This window comes from Rhea pennata, chromosome 1 (assembly GCF_028389875.1).
Source record: "Rhea pennata isolate bPtePen1 chromosome 1, bPtePen1.pri, whole genome shotgun sequence".
Classification (NCBI taxonomy): Eukaryota; Metazoa; Chordata; class Aves; order Rheiformes; family Rheidae; genus Rhea; species Rhea pennata.
In genome coordinates, this window is record NC_084663.1 from 101,903,687 (window position 1) to 101,925,747 (window position 22,061).

At 39.0% G+C, this 22,061-nt stretch overlaps 1 protein-coding gene across 1 annotated transcript in view; it reads left to right on the forward strand.

The window, feature by feature from the left end:
• Nucleotides 1-272: 272 nt before the first annotated feature.
• Nucleotides 273-22,061, forward strand: part of CRYBG3 (crystallin beta-gamma domain containing 3) — a 94,102-nt gene continuing 72,313 nt past the window's right edge. Inside the window, exons 1-2 of the mRNA XM_062574267.1 lie at nucleotides 273-416; nucleotides 15,808-15,886. Coding sequence (XP_062430251.1) covers nucleotides 310-416; nucleotides 15,808-15,886 — 186 coding nt within the window. The 5' untranslated portion in view covers nucleotides 273-309. The remainder of the gene's footprint in view (nucleotides 417-15,807; nucleotides 15,887-22,061) is intronic.

Genomic DNA, 22,061 nt, shown 5'->3' on the forward strand with positions numbered 1-22,061 from the left:
GGGAGGGGCGGGGCATTTGTCGAGGCTCCGCCCCTGCCGGGGAGGGGCGGGGCATTTGTCGAGGCTCCGCCCCTGCCGGGGAGGGGCGGGGCATTTGTCGAGGCTCCGCCCCTGCCGGGGAGGGGCGGGGCATTTGTCGAGCCCCCCCCCGACGGGGCGGGATTTGCCGCGGCCCCGCCCTCAGGAGGGGGCGGGTGCTTGTCTCGGCCCCGCCCCCGCTCGGGAGGGGCGGGACTTGCCGCCGCCCCGGGGACGCGGAGCCGGGCGGCAGCAGCGGCGGCTGCCGTCGGCGCCTGGTGTCCCGCGGCGATGTCCGGCGGCAGCAGCCGCGGCGGCTCCGGCTCCTCCTGGCACAGCGCCTTCTCCCGCTTCTTCGGCCGCGGCCCCCCCCGCCAGCGCCCGGCGGGCGCCCGCAGGTAGGTCGTGGCCGGCCCGGCGAGGCGCCGCCGCCTCGGGGCTGTGCCCGTCCGGGCCGGGGCCCCCGGGGAGCGGCGCGGCGCGGCGCGGGCCGCGGCTCGCAGTGGGGCAGGGAGCGGGGCCTTGCCGGCTGCCCGCCCGCGCTCGTGTCGCAACGCCGGGCAGCGGGGCAGGCGGGCTCCCGCGGAGCGGGGAAGGTACGGAAACGCCGGCGGGCGGCGCGGCGCGGCGGGAACCGCGGTGCCCGGGCTGCCGCCTCCCGCAGCGGCGGGGCTCGGGCCGGCGCCGCCGGCCTCGCAGCGGGGGAACCGGCGTGGCGGGAGCAGCGCGGCCGTCGGGAGCCCGGCTGCCGTAGAGACGGGCTTCGAAACGCGCGGCTGGCTCGTTTCTGGCATCGCTGCTACTTTATTTATTTATTTGTTTATTTTGTACTCCGACTTCGGTGTCGGTGCGAAATGTGGACTCGGCGTGAAAGCCGTGGGTACGTTAAGGAGTCTCCTAAGAGCTCGCGTAACTGGTCTGCGATCGGCAGCATCCCGTAAGCCTGCCTTTGCCCCGGCGGCGGCCTTCGTCTGAGCTCCTCTGAGCTCCCCTAAGCGACCGGGGCTTCAGCAAAGCAGGCAAACTTCTGCCGTTGAAATACCCCGTGGCCGAAAATTGGCAGTTCTGGGGCTTTTTGGGGTGCTCTGGGCGTCAGTGGCGGGCTGCTTTTATCAACTTGTTGGTCAGGTAGCAACCGCTTCTTAGGACACTAAAAGAATAGTAGAGCACGTTGGGGGGGGATTGTGGGGCTTTTTTGTTTTCAGTTTTCACATTTAACTTTTCTTTTGGGGCCACATGGATTAGATGTTACTGCAATATAATATTACTGATGTGTTTAAGCCTCAGTGCAATATATGTGATCTATGGCACCCTAAATATTTAACAGATTTTTGATATAAGGTGCTTTTACCAGACAGAGTTTCTGAAACATCTTGTAATTTTCTTCCTCTTCCTTCCTTTCTTTTTTTTTCTTCTGGTTGACAATTTCTATGTGTACCTAGAACAGAAACACAAATACAGTCTTTGTTTTGTTTCTTATCGAGTCTTATTATTGGCGCCAATCTATATGGACAAAAGATTTTTTTTTGTTTGTTTATTTCTTGGGGTTTTATTTCATCACACCCATGCAACGTTTGACATGCCAATACTTCACCAAGGACCCGCTGGCCTTTCATGAACATGAAATGTTACTTTTAGTTACTGAAAAAAGACAGGAACAAGACTGCTGAATCAGGAGCATCTTTACAGTCACATGGTTGTTACGTTTGGTGGACATGATTAAGATACAGGAGAAAGAAAAGGCGTTCAACTGGCTTGGAATATGAAAAGGCAATAAAAGAGGTTTCATCTGACTCCTTGCCGTTTCCTTGCAGTTGCGGTTCAGAATAAACAAAGCATAGTGGTCACATTGGTAGGAAGGAAGGTGATTCCAGCTCAGTGGTTTGTGAACTAAGTAGGGTTTCTGTAGACTGCACTGACGGTAGACTTGTTCCATGTAACTTGGGGTTGGAGTTCAGGATCTTTATCTAAATCACACTTCATTTTCTGCAATCAAGAGCCTTTCCTTTATTAGGAAATCAGGATAGTCCACACCTGTATGAAAAGGCTCGGGCTTCCTGGCCTTGATCTCTTTTGCGTAGCTAGCTGCAGTGTAGTGTCTCTGATCCCCCTTGAGAGTGGAAGCAAAAAACCCTTAACTTCTGAGGAGCCCAGTTTGGTGTGCTAAAGAGCTTTCCATTGTGCTCAGTTCCAGTGTTAGTTTGGAATGCTGATGCTCTCCTATTTCGTTTGCACGGACAGCTTTCTTCCTAGATTAACTTGATTGCATACGTTAAATAGCGTTGGGTTGGAATGCAGACCGTAAGTTTGCCTGTCATGTTTATTCAGTGAGCTTTGCAGTGTTGAAAAATATGCAACTCAACAGAGTGTGTGTGTGTGTGGGGGGGAATAAAACTGCTCTGTATGTTTTTTTATTAATGTGTGGAATATATGAGGCAAGTTGGGAAATAAGATTTTTTTTTGTAAATTATTATGAGAGATATATACAATAGGGTAGTTACTTTCCTACTGAAAGTATTGTTATGATGTATGTTGGAACCTAGTCAAATTTGAAATATGTAGAAAGAAGCGTTAGCATTGGGATTTTTTACCTAGCACTGGTCTTCAACAAAGCACAACAACCAGGCAGAGGGCACAGAGAGAGTAGTATGTTATACAGGGCCAAATATATCCTTGATGTACCTGCATTGACCTCTAGAGGCAGAGATCATGCTTAATCTAAACAGTGTAGAAGACCAAGATCTCCTAAACTTTAAAAACACACAGAAGTGTCCCAAAGTAATTCTCTATTTGCCCCAGCAACTTAGGCAGCAGTGGTTGTATGAAACCCTGAATCACAGCTTTGCACTGCCCCCCCTCCCACAGCTGCCCCTTCAGCTCCAAATGGCATGGAGCTCCCACTAGTTCTTGCTCCAGGCGTTATGTTCGAATTTAGCTTTAAAAAAACAACTGTGACCCTCCTTTAAAACAGGAGGAAAGCGGTGGGAGGGGGGAGGAATTACGCTATTTGTTAATCAGTGTCTTAGACTCTTCTGAGAACCTCATTTGACTAAGAGCTTATGCTAATAACTTACCCTTATGGCAATTTGTAGCTCTGATAAACATGAGAATTGCTTGAGGCTTGCTTTAAAGACTAATCCATGCAGACTAGATACAAGTTTTGTGGTGGCAAAAGGTACAGTGCATCTGTTAAGGGCTTACTTTGCTTTTACCTAAAACTTAAAGAAATTGAAGTATGTTTTGCCTAGTGCTTTCCTGTATAAGTGTGCTGTGTAGAATTAGGACATTGGCTTTGAATGTGGAGCTTGGTGTTTTTCATCTCAGCTCTTTATCAGTACCTTCCATCAAACGTACTCATTATGCTCTACTCAGCTATTTACTATTTTCAATAATACAAAATTGATTATTTGTTACCACAGTTATTGTCCTGGGGCAGTCTGAATCCACAGAGTGGAAAAATCCCATTGAATTTTCAATATTCCAACAGGAGTCTGATTTTTATATAACTAGGTGTTTCTTTAGTCCATCTGGATGAAGACAGTGCTTTTATGGTGCAACTCAATTCACTGTGGATTCTTTCAGAAGTATGTGGCTTCTGCATCTCAGCAATTGTCCTGATGCAGATAAACATGACCTAAAAGTGTGCCAAGGAGATGGACACTTTTACCTGATCATTTCACTTTATCCCATAGTTACCACCAAAATTGCCTTTACACTACGTGTATATTATTATTTTGTATAACATTTAGCAAGTTCATTTCAGGATTACCTTTTCCCTTCTAAGTGCCATTAGTTGGTCAAATAACTTAACAGAAATGGGCCTTTACTGAGTTTGTCCAGGTATTTCTTTTGCATCACTGAAGTGTACCAGAGACATCAAACAGTAAAGAGCAATATTTTATTTGGATTTAGAAGACTCTGTTTTTTTTTTTTTTTTTTTTTAACTGAGATTATTGTTCAGTTCATCCATTAGTTTCTAACTAAGAGCTTCTAGAGATAGAAGAACTGTGTTTATACTGCCCAAGGAGAGATTAAAGAGTCTTTTTCTTCCTTTGGGACTGCCAGTCATTGTTCGTGTTTATAAAACACATGTATTTGTGTAGTTGTAAAAACTATGCATTTGGGGACTGCATAGAATTGAAAGGAGAGTAATGTATTTCAAACTTGTTTCTTTTTAAGTTGCTACCTCCTGGCTGGCTTTGATTCACATATTGTTTGTGTCTTGGAAGAAATACATTGTTGGAAAAATCTGTCACTGCTTTCTAATAAAGAAACTCTTCCCTTCAAAAAGCAGAGTATGATTTTGTTCATTTAACTTATTTGTAAGTATGTGTCAGAGATCTTGGTTTGTGGATCGAGCAAGGGGATTGCTCCAATCATTTATAAGAATTAGAATTAGATTTACCAAGGCAAGACACATTATGAAGAATTTTTGTTAGCCTATTTTGCTTTTTTGCTGTTATGATGCTTATGAGTCATAACAGTAGTAGAAACCCTGATTCAGCAAGGTACTTAAGTGGTTTCCTATATTTAAATAAGTAAATGGTGCTGTATACTGTAGTGGAATTACTTGTTTGATTAGAATTAGATGTTTCCCTAAAATTCCCTTGTGGAGCAGGACCGAAAGGTCCAGCAGCTGGCCTGGAGAAACTTGTGAGACGTTTCCTCTAGGAAATGCAATTGGAACATTAATTACAATAGTAGCACCCCTTGGAAGAAAGAAAACAACTTTTTTGTTGTTTTAAACATTAAACTATTTTAAACGTTAACATTATTGTTGCCTCTCCAATTATAGACAATTGTCAATACAAAAATAGAGTTGATACTTTGGAAATATTTTTGTATGTATGAACCTTCAGTTTTAAGTAAAGTTTTTACAAAGATAAAAACTTACTAGTCTTCTTGTCTGGTCAACAAGGGATTCACAGATAACAGAACAAAATTTGGAAATGTATTTCTATGAGGATTGTATTTCTGATTACTGGAACTTCCCAAAAGACTCAAAACCCAGCTGCTACTTTTGAGTTCTTGATTTTTTTTTTTTTTTTTTTAATTTAGTACAAAGTGAATTCAGTTAGTAGGTGCTGTTACACTTCGAGGCAGTAGCACAACACTACATTGGTTGGCCTGTAGGCTTTCCAGTGAAAGTATTTTCATTTCTAAAATCAGTTTTACAGATTCTAACTGACCTTGTGATATCACTTTGAAGACTATTTTAAGATCAGAAATGCCAAAGGATGGAAAAACAGTTTGTGGATTTCCTTCTGGCTTCAGTCTTGTAACCTGAAATTTACTCTCTGATCGTGCTAACTTAACGTCCGTGATTTGGCTTTGGGGGGTTGGTTGTTTGTTTATTTGTTTTTTCGAATGTTCCAGCATTTCTTAAATTGCTAAAGTGTTTTGCTGAAGGCAGCGTATCTGCTTCGGCAGTTTGGACATCTTGGGATCTAGGCCTAGGAAGCCTGGGTAGATCTGAGCTTTGCCTATTGACAGAGATGTGGTGGGGACAAGTGTACCTGGAGGTATTTCTTGTGAGCACATGGAGAGCAAGTACAGAAAAAAATTCCAGTAACAACAGACTTTTTTTAAATCATCAATTAAATGTTACAGATTTAACCACTGAATTTATTTTGGTTGAATGGAAAATGTATATTTTCAACTTGAAAAGGAGAATCTGATAGTAACTCGAAAGTGCCTGTAGGATACTTCTGGATGTACGTTTTGTGATTAAAAATTGGAGAACTGGAGAAATACTTTCTTGTATTGAAATTGTAGCCTTGTATGCTTCTACTGATATTTTCCTTATCTGGCCTGACTAGAATTGCTCACTGCATTTTACTGCTGACACCAATACCTTCTGCTTTTTTTTCCTGGTTCCTTTTTCTTAATGATGATTTTCAAAATTCTGTTAAACCATGTTTATTTTTATGAGAAAAGGAAGCAGTTACTGCTCCTTTCAAGCTTTCCCAAAGGCTTTTGTTTGGAGGGGGAGAGTTGTAGGGTTTGAGATGTTTTTTTTTTTTTCCCAGTATTCTCTATTTCTGTGTCATTTGTAAGTACTTTTGTTGATCCCCACACCTGCAAACATGTGCCATTTGAAAAGGGATGTATAATAAGCTGTCTATTCTGTCTTCTGTTTTAATTTTGATAAATAGTTTATAAATCTGTTCCTGATATTCTAACAAGTTTTTGTGCTAGCAGTCTTATGAAATAAGACTATCTAACCTATCAGACTAGTAATTGTGGAGTGGGTTCTAAATTAATGTTTGTTGCTATGCTTGACAGATGCCAGAAGAAAAATGTTGATGTAATCTGTTATAATCCTACTGTCCAATATCAAAATAGCTTCTGCTCAGAAACAACTTATATTTCTTTCCTCTAGCCTTTGTATGACTGTTCAATTCCCTCACATGTAAAACAGATTAAGCTATTTGGTGAGGACGATCACGGACCATCATACCTATTTTAGTTAGTTCTAGCCTTTAAATTTAAAAGAGAGTGTTCAGTGTAAAGATGCATGGTTGGATTCTTGCATTTTTAATATGAATTTTCTTTATAAAATAATTTTAAAATATTTATATTTTGTAAAGTGTTTTTTTAGTTTGTGTTTCACAGGAGATTTAAAAAAATCTGTTTCATACTAACACACTGTGTAGCTCACATAGCATATATGAAATAGTGCTGCTAACCTAGCTTTGCTGTGCAAGCGGAGCAAAAGACAGTATGTAAATAAGCATCATAAACAGGTCTGAGAGGAAGAATTACTTCAGTTAAAGCAGTCTAAATTACTTAACGCTGTCTGTAATCAAACCCGTTTTCAGATGCAATTAATTGAATATAAGGTATTTTATGCTATTCGAAAACTGAATCAGTTGATTCTAACATTTTTCTTGCCTAAATTTCTAGTCTCTATTTTTCTGATTTCATTTTCTCCTTCCTTATCCTTCTCTACATTCCTTTTCCTCTATTTCCCTCCTTATTTATTATAAGTGGAATAATAGCATTGCTTTCCTTAGACTCTCTGAGTTCAAGCTCACTCACTTGTTTTTATAATTTCCATTTAATGTCTTTACAGCTCCTCCTATGTGTGTGGCCTAAGTTTAAGCACAGAAGTAGATGCCAGAAACTTCACATTTGAATTTCTGTTCAAACATTCACTCCCTCTTAAATAAGCCCTGATAGCCTTGCCAGAGACTATGGGAAGACTTTGTCACTGCTACTACCATTTTGTTTCCCAGGAATCTTGCTGTGAAGTTGACCAACTTTTCATTTTGAAGCTTTTCAAAAAGGGCAATATTCTATTTTGTGGGAAAAAATAGAGAAAAGAGCTCTTTGTTCATTGTGAAAATGTTAGCATCTTTATTTTCTTCTTTCTTGGTCTCATTTGAGGGTATTTTGACTTTATTTGATGCAGAAGACTTAATAGCATTTCCTTTTTCTCTTTTGTTGGTAATTGTCCAAAACACCTTCAACTTCCACTAAGCTGTGATAATCAAAAGCAAAAACGACATTGACTCATTTTTTTCTAGATTTGTTTTCAATAATTAAAAGTAATGAAAAAAGAGGTGATTTGGGGAAGAAAACAGTATTTCTGGGTATAGGAAAGAAACTTATATTAATCAGAAGAAAAGAAAGATTGTAGATTTAAAAAAATGTTTTGAGCACGGCAAATAGGACAAAAGTTGGAAATTTAAATATATTTCATGATTTTTCTCTCTCATTCAGGTAACCAGTAACTTGGCTGATTTGCAAGGCAAAATATAGCAGTGCTGTTGACACCACTTTGCTTAGGCTCTATTGAAATGCCAGCTTGCCATGTCCTTCAGCAGTAATTTGAAATCTTTTTATGAAAGAAAATAGAATTCTCTGCTAGTGATTACAACTGAAGTGAATCTGGATTTCTCAATATTTCAAAGTGGTGTATGTGAATCTTGATTGCCTTACTCATAAATTTAAAAGGTATCTTGTTATTGGATGTAACTATAATATTTTCCTTTCAAATCGTTTAATTTCACTGTTGTGTATAGTGTACCTTTATTCACTGTTACTAAGTGTACACCACAAAAGTGTGACTCTTGAAAAAGGTTTTCTAACTTCTCTTTGTAGATCAGGTTCTGATGGTTCTCCTTACTTAATAGTACACGTGACTTTAAAAGTGTGAGTTTGGAACTTGAGTAAAGTGTTGGCATTACTTGCACTTTTTAAGTCTATTGTATTCACATGGATTAAAGCAGAAAGAATGAGAAGTTGATTTACCAAGGCTTTAGAGTGACCTGAGAAGTTAATAAACACCACTTTGATGCTATTGTCACTGGAAGATGGGACTTGTCAAATTCAATTTTGTTAATGAGATTACAGCTGCAGCTGACAAAATGCTGACATAGTGTATTCAGATTCTTTAAGGCATCTAACTTGGTGCTATATGATGCTCTCATTAAAATATTTGTAAATGTAATGACAGCGGACTTAAAAATCACCAAATTGAAGGATGTCAAAAAAATTGTACATGGAAAATAATTTTGTACTTGATGTATTTCAAGAAATTTACCAGGAAATATTTTTTAAATCAATTTATTCAATAACTTTGCAAATAATTTGAAAGAAGACAAATCATAGATGCACAAGTATATAGTTTGGTAAATGTTGATGATGGCAGATATTGTTCTCCAAAGTGTTTTAAAAGCGCCAAATAGAAAGCTCTTTGACTAGAATAAAAAATACAGGCATCACTTACCATGTAGATGAGAATATTGCAGAAACAGACTAAATTGTTGCTGTTGATAGTTGGCTAAAAGTGAACTTGCAGAGCAAAGTGGTGGCTGGGAGGCAAAAAATGATTCTTGGCTGTATAAATAACAGAGTACATATCCTGCGTGGGTAAACTCCAGTTGCTTGTGTAGTGGTTCTAGTTGAAGTGTCCCTGGTTTATTATGAAAAAGATGCTGACAAACTGGAAAGGGCTCTGAGAGGAGCTGCAGACAGTTCAGTATCTGGAAAGCTTCCTTCACACAGTGAAACCGCAAGGAGCTCAGTAGCATTTAGTTTGTCTAAGAGAAGGTTTAGAGGTGATGGGATTACAGTTTGAGGCATGGGTCTGCCTCAGGGCATTTAAATACAGGGGGAAATGAGAGTTAAGTGCTTCATGTCAAAGTAGACCTGCGATTTGAGAAAGGTATTTGAAGTAGAGGACTTCTTAATCTGTCCAATATGGGTTGATCTCATAGCTGAGAGGTGAAGCTTGACACATTCAGACTAGTAAGGAAGCCTAATTTTTAGCAGTGAACATAATTAACCTGGAAAAGTCTTACTTACAAACGTGGTAGATTTTCCATTGCTTAGTATTTTTAATCAGAACTCTGTGTCCTTCAGTCAGGTGTTACGAGCTCAGTGTAGGTCTCCCTTGGTGAAATTTCATAATCTAGTTTATGCAGGAGGCCAGCTTCAATAATCAAAATGGTCTGTATATGCAGGAAAATACTGCTCAAAAGGTGTATATTTTTAGCTGTCATTTTTTTTAAATACAACTTGGACTCTGGAACAGGGAAGAAAACAACACTAGCTAACCTATGGCTCTTTGCAGATGTATAATAAAAGTTTTATAAACTGCTACTGATCTGGGGATGTGGTTTTAGATTCCCTGTAATGTACTGAAACTTCATGGAGAATTTTGGTCCTGCACATCTATATTTGATAGGTTTATTAGACTTACAATTTTCCTCTCATTCACATTCTTCAGGGAGGCGCTCACAGCTGTGTTTTAAAGTACTAGGATGATCAGGTTTTTGTTAACAATCTCTCTTTTCCTCTGGGTTTGAAATATTCTCTTTGAAGGTCACCAGTGAATGCGTCACTACATTGGCACTAAATAAAATTGGAAGATCATGAAGTCAAACTCGAATGAGGTGTGATTTCCTAGAGAAGAGCATTTTTTTTTTCCAGAGAGGGATAAAAGGTGGTGGTAGGGAATCAGGATTACATCTCAGAGTGCCGCAGTAAAGAAGCTAGCAAGACAGGAAAGACTAAAATTACATTACTGAAGTGGAATTGCCCACTGGAGAGTGAATTGTATCATCAATGCCAAAGCAAAACCAAGCCATTTTAAGGAAAACTGCTTTGGAAACAGGGGAAGGAGATGTCACAAGTGATGTCATTAATCCTGGAGAGATGGATATATGAATAGGTCAGACTTAGCTATTAACATGATATCAGTAAAACTAAACGTAGAATCTTTTGGCCTCTTAGCACCACAGAATATCTTTCAAGCTGGGCCTTCCTTTTCTTCTGCCATTGTAAGTTGCTGCATAAAATAGCTGAAATTTCTGAGTTAATGTGAAGAGAAGCCAAGTTAAAAATAAATGATGTTAGCTTAATGCAGCGGTAAAGATGTTTTGACTCTTTGGGGAGTGATCTGCCCCAGAAGTGAGAGATGGCAAGTTCAGGGAGAACGGCAGCCTATCTCATAACACCCAGGCTCTGAACTGCAAGAAAAATAAATTCTGCTGTGTCAGAAATGACTGCTCCTAAATGGTCAAAGAGAGAAGAAGGCAGGGTTGACATCTAGATGTGTTGGTACAGTGTTATTTGAGTCAAACCAACCACGTGTTCAGCCATCTGTTCCTGTTTCTGAAGCTGCTGATTAAATTCCCTGTTTCCCCAACAGCAAACAGCAGCAGATACCTTGTAAGAGGGACAGACAGCATCACAGCAGCTAGTTTCACTTTGGTGAGCTTTGCATCTGGTCGGTCTTATCAAAACGCACATGTTTGTGTTTAATGGCACTTTTGTAGTGCCTGCAGCCCGTTTTGTCTAACAAGGCACGTTCCCACTCCGGCGGGTGTGTAATCGGGCTGCGGCTGGTTCCTGGAGGAAGGAAGGTGCTGTGAAGGCCTTTTAAAGGAGTAATTGTTTATAATTGTCTTGTTCTGTTTTTAGAGATAATTGGAAAAGATCTCACAAGCCATGTGCCTTGATTTCCTCCTCTGAATTGGTTCTCTTGGCTGTAACCCGTCTCATGTGTATTAACTAACCTGGATTTGATTGCTTCTGCTTATGTGTGTCTACTTTTTCAAGATCTGTCCATGAGTAACACTATGGAAAATGAACATTTGTCTTTCTCAAATATACTGATTAAAAATTTGGGCCAAATCATTGCTCCTGATTCAGACCTACCCGTCCTAGTATTACAAAAAGTTAAAACAAAATTTCAATGGTAGAGCAACAGAAAGCGTTACAAAAAATCACATAAAGGAAGGTTTATTCAGAAGCTACACAATGGGATTCATTGTAACTTGAGTTTAATCTTGATTATTTAAGAGTGATACTAACCAGGGCAGGCAGAAGAGTAGAGAAGAGCAGCAAGGCACTCGAGGAGAAAAGATCCCTCTACCTTAGCTGAAGATTAACCTGTCAATGTTGGATACACTGATGTATACGAGAAAAGGGAACATCTAACAAAACTAGCAATAGAAAGATGACAAGCAGTTGGGAGGCCTGGTTTCTAATCTTCATTTTGTCTGTTTTTCATTTCTTACTCTGGGCAAGTTATTTAATATTTCTGGGATTTTTTTTTTTTTTAATCCATAAAATGAAAATGTATCTGCCTAAATAAGTAAACAAGCAGATGTAAGAGTTTGTGAATGACTGCCTCTGTAGAGAAGAAGCCCATGGAAGCAGGTTGGAGGGCAAAGGTGTTTTCTCTTATCCTAGAATTACGCTTTGCTTTTTCTCTTCCAAGTAATCCAAGTAATTGAAAAGTAGATTTGAAACTCTTTTTTTTTCCCCACCAGTAGCTCAGACCTTGGATGCTGTTGGAGTAGTGGGCATATCTGGGTATAGGAATACCATAGGCACACAGTGTCCCGTTTCATGAATGTAGTTGCCATCCTGTGTCCTGAAGACCCCTTTTTAGGGAGGGGAGGGAGTGCCCTGTGACCGGTCGACAAGTTTCAAGGATTTTGTTGTTAGGAGTTGTTGTTAAGAGTTTTGTTTTGTTGTTCAGAGTTTTTAGAGTTATTTGGCACAGCTGAATCAGTCAACTCCACGTGTGTTACTAGACTCTGGTTAGTAGTGCCCTATCCTTGGGTATCTAAAATAACACAAGTAGTTTGTGAAACATGGGACTGAGGATTCTGCTTTTCATGAGATTCATCTTGGTCCTTTAAGAAGTAGAGAGCTGAATTCCCTCCGAGCGCTGGCTGGCTCATCCAGCAAAGCTATGCAGGTAGTGAAGCACAGACCCTAACTTTGGATCTGCTGAACTGGGGACAGCATGCAGTGCCTGGCATGGTAAAGCACTCCAGGAATGCACTGCTCCAGAAGGGCCTAAGGCAAGGGGCAAACTCTACAGAGACAAGCTTTAATAGTACAAATGTAGCACAAGTATGGGGGGAAAAAATGTCTCTGGTGAGCCTGTACATACTATCAGTTTTTATTCTCACTTTTTAGCAAAGGCATAAAAATTGAGACGTGTAGTATCGCGTGGCTAACTAAGCATCATTTATAACAACTTTTAGTAGCACAGTGTGTCCTGTAAAAGAAACTAAAAAAAAACCTCTAGAATATAATTGTTGGAAGTATAACAAGTAGCCAGTAATGATAGAATAGCATAGGCATATGAATGCATTGGAAAAAAAGGAATTTTTTTAGCATAAATACTAGATATCTTACGTGTTTTCCAAGAATTAATTTGAATTGTGAATGCCATAGTTTTAAAAACGGTGTTCACTGCATCTCTAGATGAAGACTGAGCGGGACAATGTGGCGTTTCGTCGCATCGTAAGGATGTGTGTGGCACAGTTGCATTAGCTCTCCTGTGTGTGTTTTTTTTTTTTTTTACGTGGGAGTGAAGGATTGTGTGTGGCCCTGTAAACTTTTTCTCTTTGGAAGGTTTGTGGGCAGACTATTATACAGTATTCCCAAACTTGTGTTTACTGACTGTTATGTGATGAAAATGATGATGGGTAGGGGCCGGGGGAGGGGGGATCCCTAAATGTGGGTGTGAGGTTGGTGACATGAAGTGACAAACTGTGTCATCAAGACACAGGCGAGCAAGAGCCAGCCTGTTCTCCGGTGCTAAGTGCAGTGTGTGGCACCAAACACCACGTGTTGGTGTGTTGCACTATATGTACGTTGTTCTAGGCTGGAGAAGATAATCTTGACTCCTGCAGGGAGAACGAAACAGTTTTATTCCAAACAATCCAAGAAGCCTGTCTTCTGCAAAGTGCTATTTTGTGCTATGAACTTTATTCATTCAGTGTGCGTCATTTTACTTCCGGCAAGGAGCCCCTTTAAAACTGGGCCCTGGCTATATAGCTCCACAAAAACTAACTTCAGTGGTGAAGCGGGCTATGGCCATTGCTACTTGCTTTTTTCTGCCTGTTGACCATAATTCATTGCCCCTTCATTTGTGCCGGTACAGATCACCGCACTGTAGATTGGATTGCTGTGTTTTACTGATGAAAACCTCTCCTCCCCCATCCTTTGTTTTTATCCAAGACCATGGCCCTGCAGAGAGCTCTGCTAGCCCAAGTTAGGGGTCGGAGAAGATAGCTGAGGTGGAAGAGGAAGGTGTGGAAATTTCTAACACTGCTTCTGCTGACAAAGTCAGCATGTTGCAGAACTACACCCTAAAGCAGAAGGTTCAGGAATGTAGAAACACTAGAATATAAACCATGAAAGGGTGTGGGGAATTGCTTCCAGGTTTAGGTTTATTTTATGCAGAAAGTGAAGCTTTTATATGCACTTTTTGATTTGTTGATTTTAAGATGCTTATCTGTTGAGCTACCTTCTTTCAGTTTTAGTGTGTATGATGGAAATTCATAGCAAACTGTCCAAGCCTGGCTCTGTAGAAGAAAGTAATATGGGCATATATTATATTTCAAATACAAACAAAAAGCAGCAGAGTGATAAAAGGCCTAGAAGAAATATGACATGAAGGAAAGAATACAAGTAAAACAAGGTGATGAGAAAATGGGGAACTAATGATCTGTATTTGTAACACTTAACAAGCGCAAAGATCTCAGATGAGTTCTACAGGCCAGATCCATAAGGAGTGACATCCTGAAGCCAACAGAAAAGTCTTCTGCATATCAATCCCATTATTCAGCTCTTAAGGACAGGGAACTCCTGCTGATACGAAGTGTACCAGCTTCAGGAAAAGTCATGCAGAGAGAAGGGTGGGTTTTTTCCTAAGAGCATGCCAAACTGCCCGGAAGAACGATTTCACGTGACACCTATCAGCAGCACGAAAATTAATAGGATATAAAGTTAACTGATGTAGTCTCTCTTACAGGCAGCAAAGAATAGTCAAGACTTTGTGTACTTTCCCTGGCAAAACATCTTAGCCTTTCCAAATTTATTATGAAAGATTACTTGTGGTGATCTCAAAGTTGGTGATTTTGAGCTTGAAGATCTATAAAAGAGGGGGACGAACTTGTCTTTTCTGTTTCAATGCATCTAAAAAGATCTAAAAGATCTTAAAACCTTAATTGCAGGAGAATTCTGTTCTCATTGACTGTGAATAACTGAAAGGAGAACTAATGTTTAGTCAGACTGTCTTTAGTACTTTTGTTTATATCAATGTGTATTTAATTCAAATACCTAATGCATATTTGGCATAAAACCTTGCTTTACAAAAGACTTACTGAGACATGGTTATTCCTGCAGACATGTGGCTTAAGTCAGTAGTGGCAGTAGTACCAATCTATGTTTAAATCCTTTCTCCAAATCCAAACAGAATGTCACTAAAATTAAAATTTTTTTCCTTTTATTTAAACAGCATGCAGTTCATCTCCTCATACAGATACAGCAATAATGGCTTGAGTATTTACAAATAGAAAAGCTAAATATATAAAATCAAGTGAAGAATTTTTTTGAGGTAATTATATCACTCCATGGCAAAACGGAGCATTTCGGACATTATATATTGGTATGACTTTTTTTTGAGCTTGTGATAAGCAATGCCTGTCATTAATATCCCCTAATGTTATCCTTGATGTGATTCTGCTTTTCAGTTGCATGTAGCATAAAGGTTTTGATGAAAATATTCTCTGCTGGATGTGCTGCAGGGTGATTTTTAAGAATCAGAGAAAAATTGGTTCCCCTTATTCCAAAGATAGACACCAAAAATAAAAATTGTCCAGGGTAAAATGGCGATAAGGAGAAACAAGACCTCTGAGTTTTAAAATGGAATAGCAGGTGTTGCCTTGGCAATGAGAGCATGCTTGTTATCTCCTTTCTAAATTTTCTTTTGAATTTGTCTGCAAACTCTTTAGATGCATTCAGTGAAGACTTGTTAAATCTCTTGGCTGAGGTTTGTGATGAATCCATCTGCCCGGAGTACACTTCATTTGATCACAGTGCTCTGTGTAAGGACAAGGGGTACCTTCTAGCTGCCAGATACTGCTACAGCAATGTATGCTGCTGTGGAAGATGCATCAGCTATGCTATCATTTTTTTTTTAGCAGAAAATGATACATATGCACACAGCTTTTTCTTTTTTTGCCTTTTGGTTGCAAGAGCAGCCTATGTTGTGCTATGTGCTGTTTCTGAATGCTTGAGTTTGAAAACCTGCAGTATGACTTGAAATAGGTATTTTGCTTCCATCTTCTGCTTCTGAGGCATGGCTTTTTCATTGCAGTACGTGAAGAGTATGGGCTATGGTTTGGAAATTGTGTTCTTCTGCTATTTAAATTAATGTTATTTTGTGTGTTAAGTGAATGATACTGTGTTGGTTCTCAGGAAGAATTGAGTAATGCAAGTCCTCAGTGTTACAAAATCTTTGTTTTTCAGTTTTGAAAACAGAGGAAATGAAGCCATAAATTTAAAGAGCAATCAGAAGGAAAGCTCAACTCTTCCTCCACTGCTGACGGTATGATTTTTATTTACTAACTGTTATTTACTATTTTTTTAATTGAAATAAAGCCCATCACATCTGCTTGTGCTTTTCTTTGTTTCCAATTTTCTGGTGTTGGATTTATTTATGTATTGTGGTGCACCACCTAGTTACTATATGCTGGGTTACGGTCTACATTATGCTATACGGAAGATAGAAAGACTGACCTGCCTTGAGGTTTTTGAAGCAAATGTCATGCCTGTAGTCAGATTAAAGAAGTGGGAGTTTAGTGTTAAGTCAGAATACAGTCAGCCTGTTGAAGGAGGAAGTCATGTATTTTTATCAAATGATAGTTTCAAGCATTCTCCAAAAATACCATTTCTGTATAACTTATGAATACCTAGCCAGCAAGGGCTTGTCTGAAGTTCTGCTGGTTGCCAACCAAAGCACTGTAAGATCTTTCTGCTGAAACACATATGCATGTTGGCTGTTCTTCATCAGTGATTCGTGTTAATCATGCCTGTTTTGTCCTTTAAGCATTTTACTGCAAAAAGGAGTTGTGGTTTTATGCACTTAAGGCTTTCTGCTGTAAGTTGTTGGACATCATGTGAAGGCTGCCTGTAAAGCTGCGTTCAGATTTACTCAAAAATTGTAAGTATTTACATTCAGGACAGGGCCTGACAGTACAGCCTTCTTAAAAATATGTCACATCATGTCCTGCATGGAGCCATTGTGGTGATTCATTCATCAGGCACTTTTGCTCAGTTATTCATTCCTTTTCCTAGAAGTAATAGTTTAATGCAGATCATATCGTGGAGGTCTCCTCAATAAGGGCATGAGTGAGTCCATCAGACTTATTTGTGGATGTGATAGGCTTCTTAGCAGACTGAATCTGAGATTTATGTCCTGTGTCACATTTGTTAGTGCTGACTACTAAGTACATGGAGAAAGAATTGGTCTTTTTCTCTGTATGGCTTACAGACTCTGTCTAGTCAGCTCTTCAGTATCTGGAGGTATTTTGGTTGGGTTTTGCCAGAGGTGGCATACTGCAGTTGCCTCTACACAGATACAGCTTTATCTGACAGAGCTAGCTCAAGTACAATTCCATGTTGAATGTAGTGATTCTGCAGCAAGGTGAGAAACAGTGCAGTGACATTAGTTTAGAAGCCCAGTGGCTTCAAGCCAGTGCAATCAGTACTGACGTGCTGCAGTATACCACTGAATGCTTTACTGTTGTCATAAATAATGGGCTCATGACTTTATGGCTTAAGACACATGCAGAAAGGATCCTGATGAACCAGATGAGATTCTACTATAATAAAAGCAAATTTTTTTCTGCAATTCAAAAAAATCTTATTTTTCTATATTAGACTAGTGAAAAATTCTGAAGTAGATTTACCTTTTGAAGAAGGAGGTTTTGATTGGGGAAGGGAAATCATTTAGCATATATGCTGAATGTATGGAGCATGCTAAATATATAGGTCTTAAGGAAGACCTTACATCCTTCATGTATAAGACCATAAAGAGCTTAAAAGGAGGTATGAAAAGAGCTAAGTTTTAAGGTGGAAGCAGGATGAGTAGTTGGAGTAAAAGGAGCATAGCAGGTTTAAGTGTTCTAAGAGTATCTCCTTTCTTGCAAAAAACTAAATCTCATTTGTTTTTAATAAAAAAGCCCAAATTCAGAAGCTTTCCTAATGAATCTAAATTCACTGCAGTCAAATTTACTTAGAACTTGTTGTGCTTTTGTGATATTATGCTAAAAATTGGTGCCATTATAAATGCTATGTGTTTTTGTTCCAAGTATCTGATCTCTATTCTTTGCCTTGTCATTTCACCTTTGTATTAAATTATATTGTCTTTATGTTCACCAGTCTAAAGTGTTGCAACATGCATTACATTATCTTTGAAATAATGTCTTGTGTTTGTATGGGCTTTGTAAGAAAGGTGCAGTTTTCATACTGCTGTTTAAATGTGTTGAGAGCTTTCTATATAACTTACCTCCCTCTTCTGCTGATTAAAAAAAAAAACAAAAAAAACAAAAAAAAAAACATGCTGATATACTTTAGAAGTTTGGTATACAAAGTAATGAATACTGGTAGCACTATTATATCTTTTGTGTGATGAAATCACAAATAGAGTCAAAAGTGATTTAGAGAAAGTAGAAAGTGTTTTTTTTCACCTATCACTCCATCCCCTCCACCATTTTTTTTAACTGAACTATGTTCCTACTTTAAAACATATCATGTGGATGGCGACTAAAAGTTGATACTATACCATGTCCATCTGTCAGTATGTTAAAGATTTATCAGGTTTCTGCTAGGCTTATGTGCTATTGTTTTTGTGTATTTATTGATAGTCTCAGCAGGAGGCCAGGGTGAAATAGTGGGGGAGTTGGAAGTCTCCTTCTGGCTCAACAGTAAAGGTCAGATGTTTAAATCTTTACTGTCTATGCAAGTTGAGCTGAGAAACATGCTGAGCTGCTGTAACTCTTTGGCTATTCTGAGGACTTTAGTTATCAGTTCTGTACTTTATACTCACTGGTTTTTTTTCCCCCTGTGATGAAATGTTGAGCTCATCGAGGGAGGAAAAGATATTTTAATATTCATTTTATGAAAATTCAAAGTCAGTCTTTTATTTGTGTGCTGAGGTGACTATCAGTCACCATTTGATCACTCTCATGAAAATATTACAGAAATGTATTTGCCATGTCTATTAATTCATTACTAGAAAGTATGCTGTGGCCTACTGCTGTTGTTTTTTTTTTTTTTTTTTAAACAGATCATATTTTACTTCTGTTTTTCAGGATTGGAGCAGTAAACACTTCTTTCTGAGTAAATGCTCCATTTGAATGCCGTGATTGTTGGACATATGGCTCTGTGGATGTAAATCTTTTCTGAACTTCATGTTTAGTGTTCTAAGTATCTGCATTGCATAGTGTCCGGTACATGTTAGTATATCATTAACTTCACTTGTAGTACAATGAGGACTTTGTTTTTAAAAGGAATTTTGCAACAGTGTTTCCTCCAAAAATCTGTGCATACATCTCTAGCAGCTTCTGGTAATGCTATTAAGACTGTGGTTTACAGCTAAAATATAGATCTAGTTGCCCTCTGTGCAACAACTGCTAATTGAGGTAACACTACTGCTGGAGAATGACTTATTAGTGCAGTATCAAAGAAATCACATAAAACATTGTTGGACATGCTTGCACTACAAATCTAACCTGGGCTCCTACTGGTATTACCATACCGTAGCTGTAGCAACGATGATTGATGCTTGAGTTAGCTTAAAGAGTAATGAATGGTTCAGGTCCCAGGCTTGCCCTGTCTCTTATTCTCTGCTCAGCTCACGCTTTGCAGGTGATACTGTAGGCAGAATCATTTGCCTGCTGATCATCTCTGGATATCCTTCAGTGGCATGGAAGAACAGTGCATGGAGGAAAAAACACATGCTATCATAACTGATTTGGAAAGAGTTCTTGAGCATCCCAGCACAAGAACTGCAGTAGAAGCTCTGCGATGCTAGTGCGCAAGTTTAAGAAAGTAGGTACAAATAGGATATACAAGATATTTTATGCTATTGATGTCTGAAGTATATATTTTGTAAAGTGACCCATGTGCTCGGGGCTGGATGCTGGTCACCTAGATTAACCAAGTAGAGACATAGTCTCAACCTCCAAGGAAAACACGGGAACAGAAAGTGCTGTAAAGGTTATCCAGTCCACTCCTTTGCCCCAAGGTGAGATCACTGTATTTATGTCACAGTTGAAAGAAGTTTGCCTAACTTGTTCTTAAAGACCTTCAGGGATGGAGATCTCTAAGGTCTCTGCAACTTCATCAGACAACTGTTCCACCAGTTTCATAATCCTTGTAAGTAGCAAGTCTTTTCTTAACATCTAAAGCTTCTTGCTGCAAATTAAAGCTTTTCCTAATTGTCCTGTGACAAGTACTACTGTGTACCGTGAACATGGAGAGGAGATAATTCTGTAGCCCTACTTTCTCACATTAATTTCATTGCAGGTAACATAAATATCACTGTATTTGAACAGTAGACATAGTATTAAAATTTGATGACAAGGAGTGCAATTATGTGAGAAGATGGAGCCAAAAGATTCTTCCTGGAAGTGCAACAATAGGACAAGAGGCAATGGATGCAAGTTGGAACATGAGGAATTCCAATTAGCTATAAAGATTTGTTGTTTTCACTTTCTTTTTCCATAAGGATGGTCAAATACTGGCACAGGATGGCTCAAGAAGTTGTGGAATCCTTATCCTTGGAGATATTCAAAACATGACTGAACGAGGCCCTGCTCTAACTGGAGCTGCTTTGAGCAGGAGGTTAGATGCGACCTCCTCAGATTCCTTCCAACTTAATTTATTCTGTGATTCACTATTGCATCAGTTTTGGGCCAATGTGTGAATTCATATATGTTTTAAAAAAATGTTCTAAGAACTTAGTAAACATATAAAGCTGTCCTTTGAGAATGCCCCTAATTCTGACTTTATCATTAGTTTTAAGTTCCACAAAAAGTTGGAAATCAAAATTATGCCTAACATGTCATTTAACTACATACTTTTCTATAGTATGGTTTTATTTCATATTGGCTTTAGGTGGATTACCTAAGTAATGTTTTCTCAGCCTGTGTGTGATTGCTTGCTGAATGCTTCTTTTTTTAGTCCTAATAATTAAAAATCAGAGAGGGGGATTCTTTGACTTTTGGGAGTTAGGGGAGATAGAATATTAACTGCCAACCATGAATTTTTAAAAAATGGAAAGTTACTTTTAAAAACTGTTTCTGTCGTTGCTCGAAACAGTGAATAAAAGACAAAAACAAAAGGTTTTTGGTATTTGAATGTTTAAAATTTATCTTCTGGAACTCAAAAACATATCTCTCTCTTTAGTCTTTCTTTTTAATGGAATTTTATAGGGGACTACATAGAATCTTCTGTTTTCTGAGGACACTTTGTTAAATTAATAGTAAGACTGGAAGAGCTGAGTGTTTTTTGGTAAGACACTTCAGGATCATCCTTTCTAAAATCTTGGTGAATTTTTCAGTCATATTCAAGACTGTAAAAGAATGATCCTGAAATTTGATTCTGCTGCTTCTGTTCTGCAAAGAAGGGATCTTGAACAGAAAACATTTGTTTCAGGATAGATGGAAAACAAATGTGCAAAACCTTGCAGAGTCCAGCACAGAAAACCATCAAGGAGACAGATGAGAAGCAGAAGTGTGGCATCAGAAGCTAGAGTCTGCTGGTAGAATATAGCTATGAGAGGAAATCACATCTTGCCCAATCTTCAGTTTACTGCCTGCTTGGGTACACATTGTGCATAGAAAAGGTGAATTTCACCTTTATTTTATAATTTGTTTTCAAATGTCAGGGATTTTCAATTAAAACAGAATAAAAATCATTTCATGGTCCCCAAAACATATGCAATGAAAGGCAATGGAAAAGTAGTATTAGGAGGGTTTAGAAGAAAGAGCATAAACAAGAAAGAATTTAATTCTGTTCTGTCTGGTTCTTATACTAGCAATATTAAAGATGCTTTCACATATTGAAAAATGAGTACCATCTCTTAATCTTTAATCAGAGCTTTACAGTAATATCAGGAGAAAATTCAGAAGGGAGAAATTGTGGAGCAACCATTCACATTATATGAGCAGAACTTATACTATTCAAGTTAGAAGAGACTATTTCAAACTGTACCTCCTTTGTCTCTTTCCTTTCATTTAAGGTCTTCATCCTCATCACCCTGCTTTTGATTCTCTCCCTGCCGCCTCTGTCAGGGGAAGATGAACCTGGCTGTTCCTCCAGCTTTGGAGCTCACTCCAGGTGAACGCTAGTTCCAGAGCGTTCTTGTTTCATCTTTTCTTTGCATGTTTATAGGATTTGGCAGATGAAGTCTGTGTTGAGGACTCCTAAGTGTATAAGAATACAATCGAATAAACAAATTTTAGAAGTCCCAATGTTAAACTTTCAATGAAGGCCAAAGTGTTAAGTAGTCACTAAATTTAAATAGGTGTATTTTTTTAAAAAAAGAAAATGCAAAACTCATACAATTTAACTAAAAATCTCTTCCTGTTTTTTAACTTTTACTCCTGATTATGAAGATGCCATGATTTCATTAGTTCTTTAGTTACTGTTGTCATCTGATGTTGTCATGACCTGATCTATTTTTCATGTCAAAAGAAGCAGAGAGAGAAGGATGT